Below are 16,055 nucleotides of genomic sequence, written 5' to 3'. Positions count from 1 at the left end.
AAAAAAATAGGATCACTTTTTGCATCAAAAAATGACAGAATTAGAACGCTAGGGGGGTTTTAACTTTAAGCCCCGTATAAGCATCTGATAAATGTCAGTGGATTGTCCCTGGAAATCATTTTTTGTAATAATGACAGGTGAATGAACCCTCGCTGTACACACACAGAGCCGTTCTGTTCTATGCAAAAGTGAGGACGAAAAAGCAGCACCCCGGGGAGCTCACCTCCATAGGGATAAACATAGGTTATACCAGATGTGGCATAATGATGAATACCATTGGGGAGCCGCAGTCCACGTCGAATGTTTTCAAGTACGAGACAAGTATGACCTTGGGTGAGGATCATCTGACATATGTACATAGATCAAAACAGCAAAATAAAAGTTTTGTTTGAATTAAAGCCAAATAAAGCCCCACTTTGAAAATTGTCGATCAGGCAGGTGGTTATGGCAGGGACAGGCCATGTCGCTTCTGCAATAACTATTCTTACCTGCCTGATTGCTGCCCAGCTGTCATGTTTTGCTGAGCTGCGTATGCTCAGCTTTAGTTGCCAAAAAAAAAAAACCTGGCTATTCTGGCCTCCCAAGTGGGTACCAGGACTGAATCAACTCCTGCTTACCTGCAAATCCCAGCCCAGCAAATCAAATCCCATGAAGATCAGAATGCGGAAAAGAAGAGACCCGAAACAGAAATTGGACAGTTGAGTATCAACTGGGTTAAGTTCTGCTTTAAGCCAAAAGTCACCAAGAAGAATTAGCTGATACCAAGCCTGATCTGCAGCGGACACAAGGTCACATTTCATGCACACATAGCAGATCAGAATTCAACATCAGCCATGTTTCAGGAGGTGGAATTTCAAGAAACCATTTACAGGTAGTCCCCCAGTTAAGGACATCCGACATATGGACAACTCCTAGATACGAACAGGGCTTCCCTGCTCCCTTGTGTGCAGGACGGAGGCTTGATGGGGGGCGGTTTGCATGGCTTGCAGAAGAAATCTTTTGCTAAACACAGCTGAGGTTATAGAAGATTTCTTCTGCAACCTCTTGTAACTCTTTAATGACCAAGACAAACTTTGCAGTTGTTTCTTTTTGCATATCAAAGCACAGCTTGCTCCAGAAGTTAATGAATGTCTAGGCTTCAATAAGTAATTCACAGTGAGGATTTTATACAGTAACTGACACCACGCTGTCTAATAATATGTTGGGACAAACATCTGTCCTAATTGAATTTATTAAAATAATGTACCTGTTCTGACTTGCATACAAATTCAACTTAAGAACACACCTACAGTGCCTATCTTGTATGTAACTCGGGGACTACCTGTAATGGGAGACTTATTCTTCAGCTTCATATCCCAAGAAGGACACCTCAGGGCTGTCACAGCTACTTTTTCATCAACACATTTATTGGGGGGTTAGGGGCGCACATTCACTCTAAAGGCACAATTTGGTTAAACATCAACGTCAGGGAAAAGCCACTCTTTCCGATTTAGATTGTGGTGCTCGTCCGCTGTCCAGAAACTAAATCCTTTACTTGTCGGTCTCCATATTTTATAAAGGAAAAATATAACCAGGCGTCATCTCTTCAGCAGGGCACCAGAGAAGCTTGCTGCATCTGATTTATATACATTGATTTCTTGTTCTAACTTAAAAGTTCAATCAATTAGACAAAACTTGTTTCAGCACCAACAAGAAAAAAATGCAGTATATGTAACAAATCATTAAAGGCAGTTTTTGTAAAGCCTGGTTTTGCCCTTACATTTGCCCTTAGTTTTCAGTAATCCGCCTCCCCTTCCCCATCCAGCAGCACTGGGAGAAACAACACCGAACCAATCAGAATTTGCTTTGCCTTTAGTATAACATTGAGAACAGAAGGTTGAAAACACAGGGATGACCTCAATAGTGGGTTTGTGCTCCTTCATTGTCCAATCAGCAACTGGTAAACTGTACTAAAGATTAAGTCTGGCTGAACAGAGTTTCCAATGCATATAAACCCGATCACATACGCATATTTCACCTGTGAATTTTTCTTTTTGCCTTGGGCACGGCATTAAAAGAAATACAACACTTAAAAATATTAACAGTTATTTTCTTTTATAGCGGGATCCATATAGGAAGTTGCATTTGTCACTTTCTCAGCAGCACTGTACAATTTTGCTGTCCATCCCATATCACCGGCGGGTGGTGTGAGGGCCCATATAAAGCCCTTTACAAGGTTTGGAATATTACACAAATGTGTGAAAATAATACACAAATGTGTGAAAACAAAATGTGAAGATAAAAATATATATCTGTAGAGGACAATGTTCAGACTGAAAAAAATCCAAAAAAACTTATGTTCCAAATTGCTTCCGTTTCATGGGAGGTGGCAGCTGAGCTTGAATGTCGCTGAGAGTTCTTTCCACCAGAACTAACTCGCCATTATCCAACAAGTCCATGAAGAGCAGCGGCTGCAGGGAGTCCGAGGATTCACAGGAAGGGGACACAGCATTGGGGGGAAGGAGAAGAGAAAGTTATTATTTGGGTATTATTTCATTATTATAAATCAGTAACGGGCAGTAATTACATTATATACATAGAAAATGATTCCAGTGTGTATGTAAGCCAAAACTTTTGTTTGATTGGATAGTATTGGGAAGAATAAGAGGCCCTGTCATTTCTTGGCAAACCTGCATGATAAACATCCAGGTTTATTTGGGCTCAATTATAGGGAGAGGGAATATTGGGATTTCCTCTTTGAAATATACACCACCAAACCTAACTTTGTGGGTGTGGAGTCTTTGCTGCACCATAAACTTCTTTCTGCATCAGAAATAGCTTTGTGATTGGAGCAGAGTCATGTGACTGAGCGGTATTCTTGTTTTTTGAGTATCATTATATTCTATTGTACTTTGTTAATTTTGACAAATTGTAGAACACACTATGTACTTTTAAAAATGCAAAGCTAATTTTTTTTTATTTAAAGCAGAAGTAAACTAAAATAATAATAAAAAAAAAATTACACTTACCTTTAATCCCGCAGGTCCCTCGATGGCCTTGGTCTTTCACACGATTCAGTCCCGCGTCATGTGGGATTCCTCTTCGTCCCAGAGCAGAGAAGCGCAGGGTGCCGCATTCTTTGACCCTCGGTATTCTTTCTTCATCACCGATCTCACACTGTGCAGGCGCGAGATCGGGTGATGTAGCCGCTGTGAAGGGAAATAAAAAGAGCCGATCTCACTCCGCATGCGTGAGATTGGCATCTCTTTCCCCCAGGAGGAAAAATGTCCCTTCTGTGCATGTCCGAGATCAGGGCATGGGCAGAAGGAGCAGACAAAGCCTCCGGGGATGCATGATGTAGGTATCCCAGGAGGCTCAAGATTCCATTTATATTAAAAAAATGTGTTGTACTTAAAAAAAAACAAAAAAAAAAAAACACCCAACAGCTTTTTTGTAATAGAAATGGATATACAGAGTACTGGTGTCTAAAGATTAGCAATACTGGCCTGGAGATTGTCACACCGCCGATTGAAGCAGTACGGCACATGTCGCCAACCCTTCACCCAAAAGCGGTGCATTGATCTCCTCTTCCACGACAACTCACAGTGCCACTACACAGACACAACAAGTGCTTTAAGAAGAGGTTCCTTGTCAGTACACATGAGCAGATCACAGAGATCTCTCCAGACCCTTTTAGCTGGGCGCATCACCCGGCACATTTCAGTAACCATCCGGCTGTTTATTGGGTCACAATAAAAGGGCTGCCACCCACCTACAATTTTTCCCACTCAGCTTAAGGAAAATTCTGGGTGGAACACTAAAATCCAGTGACAATTTTGTATTTGACTGAACAAGCAGAGTGAAGGGAAATACAAAAGGAGGTCACTGAGGTTTGAGGTTTTTGCATATTCTAACAATGTGGATGAAAAGGGCACAAAGTGCCAAGCTGGCATCGGTATAAATCAGATAAAGTCCTACCTGGTATTTTCTGGTTATTTTAAAGGCATGTGCATGGCTCATCCGAGCACTGACCGATAGATTCTTCAGTGTCTTCTGGTTGACCAGGACGGTCTTGTCATCTGGAAGAGGCTATGGAAAGGACACAAGCTTTTCAGAAATATCAGGACAAGTAAAACAACCATATAGTAAATCCGTCTTTCCCTTCTGGTTCTCTATTTTCTATACCAGAAATTAACCCCTTACATTTAAGAATACTTTAAATACACAATATACACATTTTGAATACAGCTAATATATGTACCCAAGTCTTAGCTTCCTATTAGCTATGTACACAGCTGAAGAAAGTGGCATAGCCATTAGTGTGAGCCAGGTAGCAATCTTCTGCTTTGCGGTCAGTGTAACACTTAAGACCTAAAACACATAACTCCAACATGTAGCAATACTTTGACTTTAGGGTGGGGGGTGGTTATGTTTAAATGTACAAATAGAGAGCTCTCAGGATAATCAGGATATAACTATGGGAAATGTAACCGATATTTAGAGATGTTCATTTGCTTATACAATGAACCTGATTTATTAAAGCGCTTTTATAGGAGAATCTGGGTGATCCAGCAAACTTGGAATAGATCTGATTGCAAACATTTGCCAAATAATAGTATATGAATTTTAAGAAATCCATTCCATGTTTGCAAGATTATCGAGGTTCATCCATGATAGCCTATCTTCTCCAGTTTTGGAAAGCTTTAATAAATAATGCTGTAAGGCTGTATGCCTATGTTTCCAGACAAGATTCGAACCTGGAAACCCAGAGCTGCAAAGGCCGGAGGGCTAACCACTTCCAGAAATAGAAGCTTTATTCAGAATGGATGTCATAAAAGAACGATTACGTTGCACGACGCGGTTTTCTTGCTCCATTTCACATAAACAAAGCAGGCCAATAAGTGTAAAGACGATCCTGAAATCCACTTACTAGAGACTTGTCGATGATGCAGAACATATAATTATCATGCAAAAGGATAGTCTTTGATTTGGAGGGGTTAAATGTGATTCCCATGATAGGGGTATCTCGCTCCAGCCAATCATGATGCAGACCGTGTTTGATCACTTTCCTGCCCCAGTCTGTGTATTGTTTTTCAGAAATACTGAATTCCACGACCTGCGGAACAAAAAAACAAATACATTAATATTATCGGGCTTATAGGTAATATACGCTCACTCCATAATCTTCTGCTAATATCAACTCAATAATTAAAAAATCTACGTACAAGTCTCAAACAAAATTATGGAATGCCTTCCTTTTCTAGAAACGACCTACCTGATGGTCTGCATAGGCGATCACCAGGTTTTTGTTGGACGGGTGGATACTAATTGCAGTCGGTGGAGAGTTGTACTGGGGAACAGAGCATAAATACTGCAGGAAAAAAAAAAAAAAACAGTTCTTCATTAGTAAAAATTATTAATTTGAAATGCTTAAATAAAAGCAAAATATAAATTCAACTTACCGACAGGCTTTTCACGTTATAGATGTCTATTTGAGAATTGGAAGATGCTACTGCTAGTAAAGAGCCATCTGAACTGGTGGCCAGAAGGTGAACAGGATATGAAGAAGCTGAGGACACAGAAGTTGTCTGGTGAATTCATTGCCCCATCTTGGTGGCTATTCACAGTACTCATAGTATATGTTTAGTTTTCTCATGTGTAGAACCGTGCTAATATCTTGTTTTCTGGTCTTATTATCTAGTCATCCTATGTGCAAAACCATCATAATTTATAGCCCTTCTGTCTGCAGAACAATCTCAATGCTAAGCTATCATGCCATAGAACCATCAAAACACCTAAGTATGTCTGTAGAATCATCATCTCATCTATGTGTGCTTTGCCTTCAAATCCCTCCATAGTTCTTGTCCCACTTATCTTTCTGATCTGATAGAAAAATATCCCCCTATCCACTCGCTTCACTCCTCCAAAGACCTAAAAATGACTTCCTAACTCATAACCTCCTCACACGCACGGCTCCAAGACTTTTCTAGAGCTGCCCGGACTCTCTGGAATGGTCTTCCTCGTCCTATTCAGTTTGCTCCTACTTTCTGCTCATTTAAAAGAGCGCTCAAACCCATTTTTTTCAATCTTGCCTACCTGTCTTCTGCTGTCTCTTAAAACCATCACTACTTCACTTCCCATTACTTATTATGTAAGTATAATCAACAGTAACGTACTTAGATATCCCCTCATTATATTGTAACCAACATTATCACAAATAAAAACTGAATAATAAATCTTCAATCTTGATTACAGAGATGATGTCCAATACGTTACATTAACGCGTAACTAAACTCAGATATTTCACTTTACATAAAAAGGTAGACAACCCTATAACCCAATATGTAAGATAAAATTATGTTTCTATGTTTTTTTTTTTAAGTGCAAAAAATAAATGATTGTGAGCGGGAGGCTCTTGGGTGCTCCTTCTGCGCATGCTCGAGTATCTGGCCATGTGCAGAAGGAGCCCTTCGTCACAAGGGAAAAAATTGGCCATCTCACACGTTTCAGATTCCTACACCCTGAATACATCTTTAGTGTACATAACCATTCCCCAGCCCAAGTACCTGATGGAGGTTGTAAGGTGTGATTATGCTGGCACGTGTCTTCGGACAGATCCATAATATGAACGCGTCCTCCTTCTGTCCCAACGTACAGTTGTTTAGAGTCAGGGGAAAATTTAAGATGCAGTGCTGCGGTTGGTGGTTGGGTGAATTTAGGAACCTGTGACACAAAGTAGATTAAAATGGCTAAAAAGATACACGTGAATATAAGCTGCGAATATAATATAGGTGCAAGGCTGAGAATAATCTTCATTGGCTTCCATTTCACTTTAAAATCAAATTCAAGCTCCTGTGCTTTGCCTTCAAATCCCTCCACAGTTCTTGTCCCACTTACCTTTCTGACCTGATAGAAAAATACTCCCCCACCCGCTCTCTCTGCTCCTTCAATCACCAACTAATGACTTCCTCACTCATAACCACATCACACGCACGGCTCCAAGACTTTTCTAGCCCCAACTCTCTGGAATGGTCTTCCTCGCCCTATTCGGCTTGCTCCTACTTTCTGCTCATTTAAAAGAACACTCAAAATCTATCTTTTTATACTCACCTACCGTTGTCTTCTGGTTCCTAAACCCTCACTACTTCCACCATTCCATATCCCCCTCCTATTGTGTGATACTTCCCCCACCTCCTAGATTGTAAGCTCTTTGGGTCAGGGTCCTCTCCTCCTCCTGTGTCATTGTCTGTGTCCGTCTGTCATTTGCAACCCCTATTTAATGTACAGCGCTGCATAGTATGTTGGCGCTATATAAATTCTGTTTATTAATAAAAATATTAATAAAACATAAAAGATGCAATGCAGGTGAACAAATACACCGTATTGTACTGGCGTGCCTTTATAGTGGGCGCTGACCATTAAACAACTTAAAGTGTTTTTAAAGATAATCTAAATTCTTAAAGTGATGCCAAAAAATGCAGATGGCTACTACACAAATATTTTACATACAACGCTCTTCTCACCTTACTGATGCTGAAGTTATTATTATCATATCGCAGGCGATGGAGGAAGAGGCGCGAGGCGGTGGCGTAGGAGACCAATGTTCCGCAGCGGGAGATACAGCTACATCGTATATTCTCAGATCCCTAAACAGAGACAACAAATGATGGGTCAGTCCAGAGTCTACGGAAGGTTCTAAACATCAGGAGAAAGAACTGTGGAATAAATGTTTAGGAGTTTCTTTGTCTTATGGATTCAAATCCTCAAAAATTGCAAAGCCGAGCGCCAGGTAGTGCACATAATCTGAGCTTTGTATTCATTGTTATATGATTACACACGTTATTAAATTAATTAACCTAATTTAACCTATTATAGCAGAATCCTAAAAGTCAGGGAGCCAATTAATTGGATAACAACGCATGTGAAGATAGAATGAGAGGGAGATGATAAGGAGATGAGTTAATCAGTCTGCTGCTTCTCTTTTCACTATCCACTACCAGGTTATGGAGGAACAGGACTTGGGTATAACCGGGATACAAACATGAAAATATTAAATTGAATGGATCTCAAATACCCAGCTGAAGTTTGCAAATCTAAACTGTGCTCTCTTGTAGATTTCATTTTCAATTCTGTGCCACACTAACCATTCAATATGGTTCCCCTCTCTTTCTTTTTCCAGCTCTTTCCTGTGTCACCAGACAATGGTTTTGTATCACTGCATTGCTGATTCACTGAGCAAGGTTCAGCCACTGATAAAGGAGGCTGCAAGGCTGAAACTGAGGACCTGGTGCCCCCTGCTGACAGGGTGACAGAGTGGCAGAGGTAGGTAAATCACCTCTATTCTGGGATCTTTGATAGATGAGAATTCCCATTAGTTGTGCAATTAACATTGTGCATAGAGTTGTGTTCCCAGTTTCAGCTTTGCTCCCTCCTTTGTCACTGACTGCTTATGTAAATCAGTACAGAGAGAGCAGAGTTTGCTTTACCATACAAGTTTATGGAAGTACAAAACCAACTTGAAACAGGTCAACCGCAAGTCAAGTGCCTTGTCAATGAATTCTGAATGATCTCAGAAAATCGATCTCAAACCGATTTCACATTAACACAAGCCTATAGCGATCTCACTCACCTTTCTCTTGAGCTGTAGAAGGAGCTCATGTTCTTGTGTTACAGGTAGAATATCACCATCTTTCCCTAAGGGGTACAGAACAGAATGTTCACAATACTGCAAAAAAACATTTGGAAAACTCAAACTTTAAATGATTGCCTTGAATACAATATATCCGGAGCGGCTTACTGTCTTTAAAGAGAACCTGTGCTTTGCCCATGCAGCATTCTAATGTAAAAGCTGTTATGCCATTGACGGACAGCAGCATTCATACTGGCTTTGGGAATGAACCCTATGTGTGAAGATTGTATTTGCCTTCCATGGATTCCTCAGCACTAATGACTGTAAATATTCTGACCATACACTAGTTGGGTCTTACATAGGGCTAAGGCTTTCCCCATCCACCAACCGGGTAAGGAAACCAACCCTAAATTGTGGAAGCAAGGCAGAGAGTTGCATGTTCCCCTATACCGGGAAGTGCTGGGCAGAAGGTGGTATGGGGTGCTCCATATAGCCCACTATACAGTAATATAATATTATTTTCCTATTTACCCGCCCATCTTACTTAGAAATGATGATTTGCAGCCCAAGCACCCATGGCAGCATAATCGCGGGGCAAAGTCACATGCCTCCTAGTTTATAAAGTACTGGCAGATGTTAAATGAAGTTAATGGGGAACTAGGGGGTGACGGAACACTATGGGCAAAGTAAAGGTTCACTTTAAATGCCTAACTTACAGAACTTTTAGAGCTCAGTTTATAAAACACGGAATAAGACATAGGAATCTTCCAGATCCAAGTGTTTAAATGGAAGTAATTGATTCCCAAAAGGAATGGTCAGATTCCATGTTTTATAAATATTCCCCTTTGTGTCATCTCTGCTTTTTTATTAGCCCCTTCATGCAAACCTGATTGATCAGTGTGTCCTAGCCGCCACAGCTCCAGATGGTCGGGGAACTGGAAGAGAAGCAAGCGAGAGGCCTGAGCGCAGGACACCAAATTACGCTGTGGAGGAAAAGACATGATGGTTAATACCTGCTTTTTATAGCGCTCAATCTATTTTGTTTGCAAAGTATAGAAGCGTATCTACACCCAACAAAAGCTAAATATATTGCAGCTTACTCTTCCTTGGATCAAGGCGACAACACTCATCCACTGTACTGCTATATATGAGAGAGCCGAACTACAACCCAAGGACTGGGAACTACAAAACCCCGGCCCTTTACTTATCTCCATAGGTGGGATGGTTCTGCAGTTTACAAGCTTGATTGTAATAGAAATACTTATACAGAGTACTGGTGTCTAAAGATTAGCAATCCTGGCCTGGAGATTGTCACACCGCCGATTGAAGCAGTACGGCACATGTCGCCAACTCTTCACCCAAAAGCAGTGCATTGATCTCCTCTTCCACGACAACTCACAGTGCCACTACACAGACACAACAAGTGCTTTAAGAAGAGGTTCCTTGTCAGTACACATGAGCAGATCACAGAGATCTCTCCAGACCCTTTTAGCTGGGCGCACCACCCGGCACTTTTCCAGTAAACACCCGGCTGTTTTTGGGTGGTTACTGAAGAGTTGGGTCACAATACAAGGGCTGTCGCCTGCCTACAATTTCTTCCTACCCAGTTAAGAAAAATTCCTGGGTTGGGCACTGAACGCTATAAATCCCATGTAAATCCCGGCATGGAGCGTTTGACTTTTCCCTCCATCAAGTGAACAGAATGAGGACAATGTGCAGTATAAAGAGGCTGGGGGACAGCTGCCTTTTAGAGACCTTAGTTTACAAGAAGAACTCATTTCATTATAGAAAGTTCGGAGTTAATTATTATCTTGCAGGGGCAACAGTGAGATCTCCATGTCATCGCCCCTATCTGACACTGAAATATCAGTTTTTAGTAGACTATCACACTCACACATATATATATTTTATAGGGTATAAGTTTCCATTTCAAACAACCCAGGAGGATATTTACAGAAACCCTGAACCCGACTCACATGTGGGAAGGTGATTTTCCTCAGTGCAGCCTCATAGGTTTTTGTTTGTATCCTCTCCAGCAATGGTCGTATGACTATATTGCCATCTAAGCCTGCGAGTAGACAAGGAGGGTAATTAGCACAGGAGCAAAGTAAAATATTAAAATAGCATATGAAAAGAAAAATTTCCCTTACCTCCAGAGATTAGACACGTGTTGCTGTGAGCCACTGACAGGACGTCACGGGTATGATGTTGGAACGGTTTGGTGGAAACCCATTGCTTCTCTTCTTTCCCTGCCTGTCGTTCCAAGTACTGGAACTGTAAGATTGCTCCCTGTGCTGTGCCAATCACCAGACTGTCTTCTTCCTGCGATGAAAAAGTTATATCAGCACTGATCGGGGTCCAGGACAGCTACAGCAACTGTACTTTGTGAATGGCCGAGCAGGGGCAGGTGGCAGGGGTGCATCATGGGCATCGGCCTCTAGAACTGGGACCCGGACCAGCAGCCACTCAGTGAGGCTTATAGAGCAGTATTGGGACAAATAAAAACTCCTGCTCATTTAGAGACAACAATAAGGATATGACAATGTAAAAATTAATGAGCTGATTTATTATCACTCTCCAAGACTGAAGAATTCCTTTTTTGCTCTGCTGTACAGTGTTCTCCCCAGCCCCTTTTAGCTGGGCGCACCACCCGGCACTATTTAGTGACCACCTGGCTGTTTTTGTATGGTTACTGAAGAGGTAGGTTACATTACAGGGGTCACCACCCACCCACGATTCCTTCCCACCTGAATTAAAGCAATTTCTGGGTTTAACACTGCCGTATGTATGTTGGATTTAGATATACGGACCCTAAATTCAAAATCCGTGATCAAGAGATGATGCAGGACTGTAAGTATCTTTATCTATTAGATCTCCCTTGACAAAGTAACCATATAAGTATAATTCGAAGGTCACTATTTGTCTGCAACCATTAAGAGATATGCAATGGACGTACCGGAGACACGGCGATGCTCAGGATATCAGAACTGGAGGCAGTGTAGGAGCGGATGAGGGTCCCCGTCTCTAAATCCCAAAACTGAAGCTTTCCAGAGGAATCCACGCTGGCAATTTCCCCACAGGACAGGACAGCCACACCCCAGACAATACATTCTCGCTTCTGACCAACCAGCGCGCGGCGATCCATCCGCATGACTTGCAGCAGGTGACCTGGGGAAGGACAGATAGAAGTATAAAGAAAAGCAACAACTGCATGCAATGAATGTAGAAAGCTGGACTGTGAGCCAAAAGGAAAGACACAGAAATATCAGCTTGGGTCATGGATTCCCATGGGTTTTGGATTGGATTTGGGCATGCAATGCTGTAGAGATAACAGACGTGCTGGAAGAGTGGAGAGCCCGGTTTGGACTTATGTCAGTCCCGGCGTCCCTACCTGATGAGACGTTGAACACTTTAATTGTGTTGATGGAACCTGCGACAATATGGGAACCGGATGGATGCCAAGCCAGGCACAGAATACGCTCTGCGGGAACAAATAAATGACGTTAGATCACATGTTGGTCTGAATTCAGCACCGTTTTGTTCCATCATCACATGATCATTATCAGCCAATCACCTTTCTGACGATCCAAGCTCTTCCCAAACACAATGCGTTCTGGAGTAATGGCGAACAGCTTCACCGAGCCGTCTTCACAGGCAACCTGAAACAAAAGAAAAAGCTCAATGACTGCACTCATGGAGGAATAAACATACAACATAAAGGGGAGCTCTGATCCAAAACCAACATGTCTAGGCTGTATATTTTAGCAGGAGATATGCCGAGACCATGACGCAACCATTAAAACGGTGTACGCCCGTAACATTATCCCTGAGCAAAGATCTTCTAGAAAGTGCAACTATCACCCATCTATACTCACCCACATTCTGCAAACTCCATACCCCACCCTGGGGCAGCTATGCAACTATGTAAAGTAAAAATGTTGCGCTTAGGTACACTTTAAGCAGAGATAAGAATATAGCGCTGCATTTTATATGTATCCCTTAGTTTATTCTACCTCTATACAGCTTCTTTGTAATAGAAATGGATATACAGAGTACTGGTGTCCAAAGATTAGCATTACTGGCCTGGAGATTGTCACACCGCCGATTGAAGCAGTACGGCACATGTAGCCAACTCTTCACCCAAAAGCAGTGCATTGATCTCCTCTTCCACGACAACTCACAGTGCCACTACACAGACACAACAAGTGCTTTAAGAAGAGGTTCCTTGTCAGTACACATGAGCAGATCACAGAGATCTCTCCAGACCCTTTTAGCTGGGCGCACCACCCGGCACTTTTCCAGTAAACACCCGGCTGTTTTTGGGTGGTTACTGAAGAGTTGGGTCACAATACAAGGGCTGTCGCCTGCCTACAATTTCTTCCTACCCAGTTAAGAAAAAGTCCTGGGTTGGGCACTGAACACTATTATTCCCATGTAAATCCCGGCATGGAGCGTCTGACTTTTCCCTCCATCAAGTGAACAGAATGAGGACAATGTGCGGTATAAAGCGGCTGGGGGACAAGTGCCCTTTAGAGTCCTTATCACTATGCTTTGAATGGAGTATCCTTAATACCACACTTTTTTTTTAATGGGATCTAATAAATGATTACTATGTTTTGTTATATTTTAAAACTATCCCAACTACTCAGAGTACATTTACATGAAATTAAGTTTACTTGAAAAGAAATGCTAGCTGCACAGACCTATGTAGGTCGCTAACTAGTGGTCCACAGAAAAATGTAGACATTATTTGCAATTTTTATGTTTTAATAACAATAAAATAAAAAAATATATATATTTTATTTATATATTTATTATATATTTATAATATTTATATATATTATATATAAATCTAATAATAAATAAAAATAAAATAATATTCTAACAAATTTATATACAGGTAGTCCCCGGGTTAAGGATGTCTGACATACGGACAACTCCTAGATACAAACAAATGGGGCTTCCCTGCTCGCTGTGTGCAGAATGAGGCTTGAAAGGGGGAGGGGGGTTTGCATGACTTGCAGAAGAAATCTTTTGCTAACACAGAGGTTGTGGGTGATCCTAGAAGTCTGAGCTCTCTGCAACCTCTTGTAACTCTTTAATGACCAAGACAAACTGTTGTTTCTTTTTGCATATCAAAGCACAGCTTGCTCTGGAACTCAATGAATGTCTAGGCTCTATAAAGATTTTTTTTTGCTTTGTTTGTGATTAGCTCACAGTGATGATTTTATACAGTAACTGACACCACGCTGCCTAATAATATGTTGAGACAAACATCTGTCCTAATTGCATTTATTATAATAATGTACCTGTTCTGACTTACATACAAATTCAACTTAAGAGCAAACCTACAGTCCCTATCTCTTATATAACCCGGGGACTACCTGTATTGTGAAAGACAATTTCCACGATTCACAAACTGTACTAGAGATAGAAAAACAAGGGAGGCGCAGCGTGACGTCAGTGTAGTGTTAAGTTGTATGAGGCGACCATTGCCGAGCCGTACACTTCAGTATTGTTTCCACCATTACAACAGTCACCCCGCTCCACCAATACTGATTATCATCTGATTGTTTTATTTTATTTATTTATTTCTCAGATGATCTTTTAGGTAAGTATGACCTTACCTGTGTATTTTCTTTACCTGTTATATTTAATGGCATCAAATAGTTTGACTTTGATAACTATCATTTCTTGTTTGGGCTTAGATTGGAATGAAATAAACCCATAATGAGTGAGAAAAAGCAAACAAATATTTAACATTTCTTTAGTAATACCAAAGATAATACAACTAATGATAATAGTAACAATAGTAATACTTCACTTAACCGTGAGCTGATTAATGAATGAGAGCCGTCACTGTCTGTGATCAGGGTGATATCTCTATTTAAAGTTCCTAGCTCTATAGGTGTGCAGTATGGGAATACAGGGAGAAACTTACGGCAAGCTGAGTTCCACAAGGACTTGGTACGATGTTCCATATGGGGCCCCCAAACCCATTTACAGAATATTTCACACACAGCCTCTCCAGGTCATATTCGATGATGTCTCCGTTCAGACCGCCAGAGAAGAGACGGCCACCGGGCACCCAGCATATGGATTCTGTGGATCTCTTCTCATCACCAGGAATGATCTGCGCAACAATGAATGCAAAATGTGAGGTCATCACAAAGATCACAAAAATTACTGAAACAACCAATGAGGTGTGTTCACTACAAACGTATCACAGTATGGTATCCACAGCAGCCAATCAGAATCCATCTTGTAATGCTCTGGTTTAGGATTGGTGGTCTAACTCCAGGCAAACTTTTTAATAAAGTCAAAGCTATTCTTTATATTTATATGAATAGATTTGGAAGGAGTTGAAATAACTAAACAAGAAAAGAGAAGTTAATTTTCCCCGAATAAAGAACAATAGTAAGAAATCCATTGGAAGATTTCCCATCTTTGCCTATTCATTTATAATTTACCCTCCCTTTATATCAGGGGTGTCAAACTGTGGCCCCTGGGCCATCTCTGGCCCGCAACGGCCTTTTTTTTGGCCCCCAAAGAAATCCTAAATATGAATTGCAGCTGGCCCGCCCCTGCATTGAAATATCACTGCTACTGCAATTCCCGGCACCACTCGCGTCTATAGACCAGCGGGCTCTCTGCCTATGTGTGGCCCCTCATTGGACCGTTTTAACGACGCAGGGAATTGTAGTAGCAGTGCTTTTTCGGTGTTTGGCCCGTGACTTTGTCTACGTTTTTAATTTTGACCACTGTGAATTTGAGTTTGACACCCCTGTTTATATCCTGGTGACTTGCTATAAACACTTGTCAAGGGCTCCAACCCCCATCGCTCCATCAAAACCTAAAACAAGGATTAGCCACCATTAACACTTTCTTATGGAGAGTGCTGGGTAGGATGGGAGCCGTTCTGGCTGCTATGGAGAAGCACACTGGTGACACGGATATGATGGGGAGTGCAGAGCAAAGTTGGCAGTGGGAAGGCTGCAGAGCCCTTGCTGATTGGAGGAGAGTGCTGTCACATGACTGTTTTCCCGCTCCCCTTCTATATGATTGGTATACCCGTACCTTCTCCTGGTAATAGTTGGCAGGAAAGTTGTAGACTTCCACGGACCCGTCATTGCGAGCCACAGCGAGCCGCTCCGTCTCCTCTGAGTATGAAATGCAGCGCACGCCGGAGGGAACATAATTAAAGAACCGCACACAGTGAACAGTAAACTCCCCCATTCCTAGGAATAAAATAATTATTACATTAATGATCTGCACTCATCCAGCCGCACTATGTACATAAGGAATGGAGATTCCTGAACTGATCAGAAACACTGGTTTACTCAGTGCTGGACGTGTCTGATGGGACTACAGGCTGATCTCAGTGCTGGAAGTGTCTCATGGGACTACAGGCTGATCTCAGTGCTGGAAGTGTCTGATGGGACTACAG

General features: G+C 41.7%; 1 protein-coding gene across 1 annotated transcript in view; it reads right to left on the bottom strand.

The window, feature by feature from the left end:
- Window positions 1-1,385: 1,385 nt before the first annotated feature.
- The window catches only part of UTP4 (UTP4 small subunit processome component), a 15,520-nt gene continuing 850 nt past the window's right edge, over window positions 1,386-16,055 (bottom strand). Inside the window, exons 2-17 of the mRNA XM_072422581.1 lie at window positions 15,686-15,846; window positions 14,550-14,741; window positions 12,183-12,267; window positions 12,000-12,089; window positions 11,565-11,776; window positions 10,759-10,930; window positions 10,585-10,676; window positions 9,495-9,591; window positions 8,609-8,673; window positions 7,503-7,625; window positions 6,546-6,702; window positions 5,442-5,548; window positions 5,255-5,350; window positions 4,910-5,095; window positions 3,958-4,068; window positions 1,386-2,450 (exon numbers count right to left, since the gene is read on the bottom strand). Coding sequence (XP_072278682.1) covers window positions 2,334-2,450; window positions 3,958-4,068; window positions 4,910-5,095; window positions 5,255-5,350; window positions 5,442-5,548; window positions 6,546-6,702; window positions 7,503-7,625; window positions 8,609-8,673; window positions 9,495-9,591; window positions 10,585-10,676; window positions 10,759-10,930; window positions 11,565-11,776; window positions 12,000-12,089; window positions 12,183-12,267; window positions 14,550-14,741; window positions 15,686-15,844 — 2,061 coding nt within the window. The 5' untranslated portion in view covers window positions 15,845-15,846 and the 3' untranslated portion in view covers window positions 1,386-2,333. The remainder of the gene's footprint in view (window positions 2,451-3,957; window positions 4,069-4,909; window positions 5,096-5,254; window positions 5,351-5,441; window positions 5,549-6,545; window positions 6,703-7,502; window positions 7,626-8,608; window positions 8,674-9,494; window positions 9,592-10,584; window positions 10,677-10,758; window positions 10,931-11,564; window positions 11,777-11,999; window positions 12,090-12,182; window positions 12,268-14,549; window positions 14,742-15,685; window positions 15,847-16,055) is intronic.

The sequence above is a fragment of the Pyxicephalus adspersus genome, chromosome 9 (assembly GCF_032062135.1).
Source record: "Pyxicephalus adspersus chromosome 9, UCB_Pads_2.0, whole genome shotgun sequence".
In the NCBI taxonomy this organism is placed as follows: domain Eukaryota; kingdom Metazoa; phylum Chordata; class Amphibia; order Anura; family Pyxicephalidae; genus Pyxicephalus; species Pyxicephalus adspersus.
This window is presented reverse-complemented; position numbering and strand designations above follow the sequence as displayed.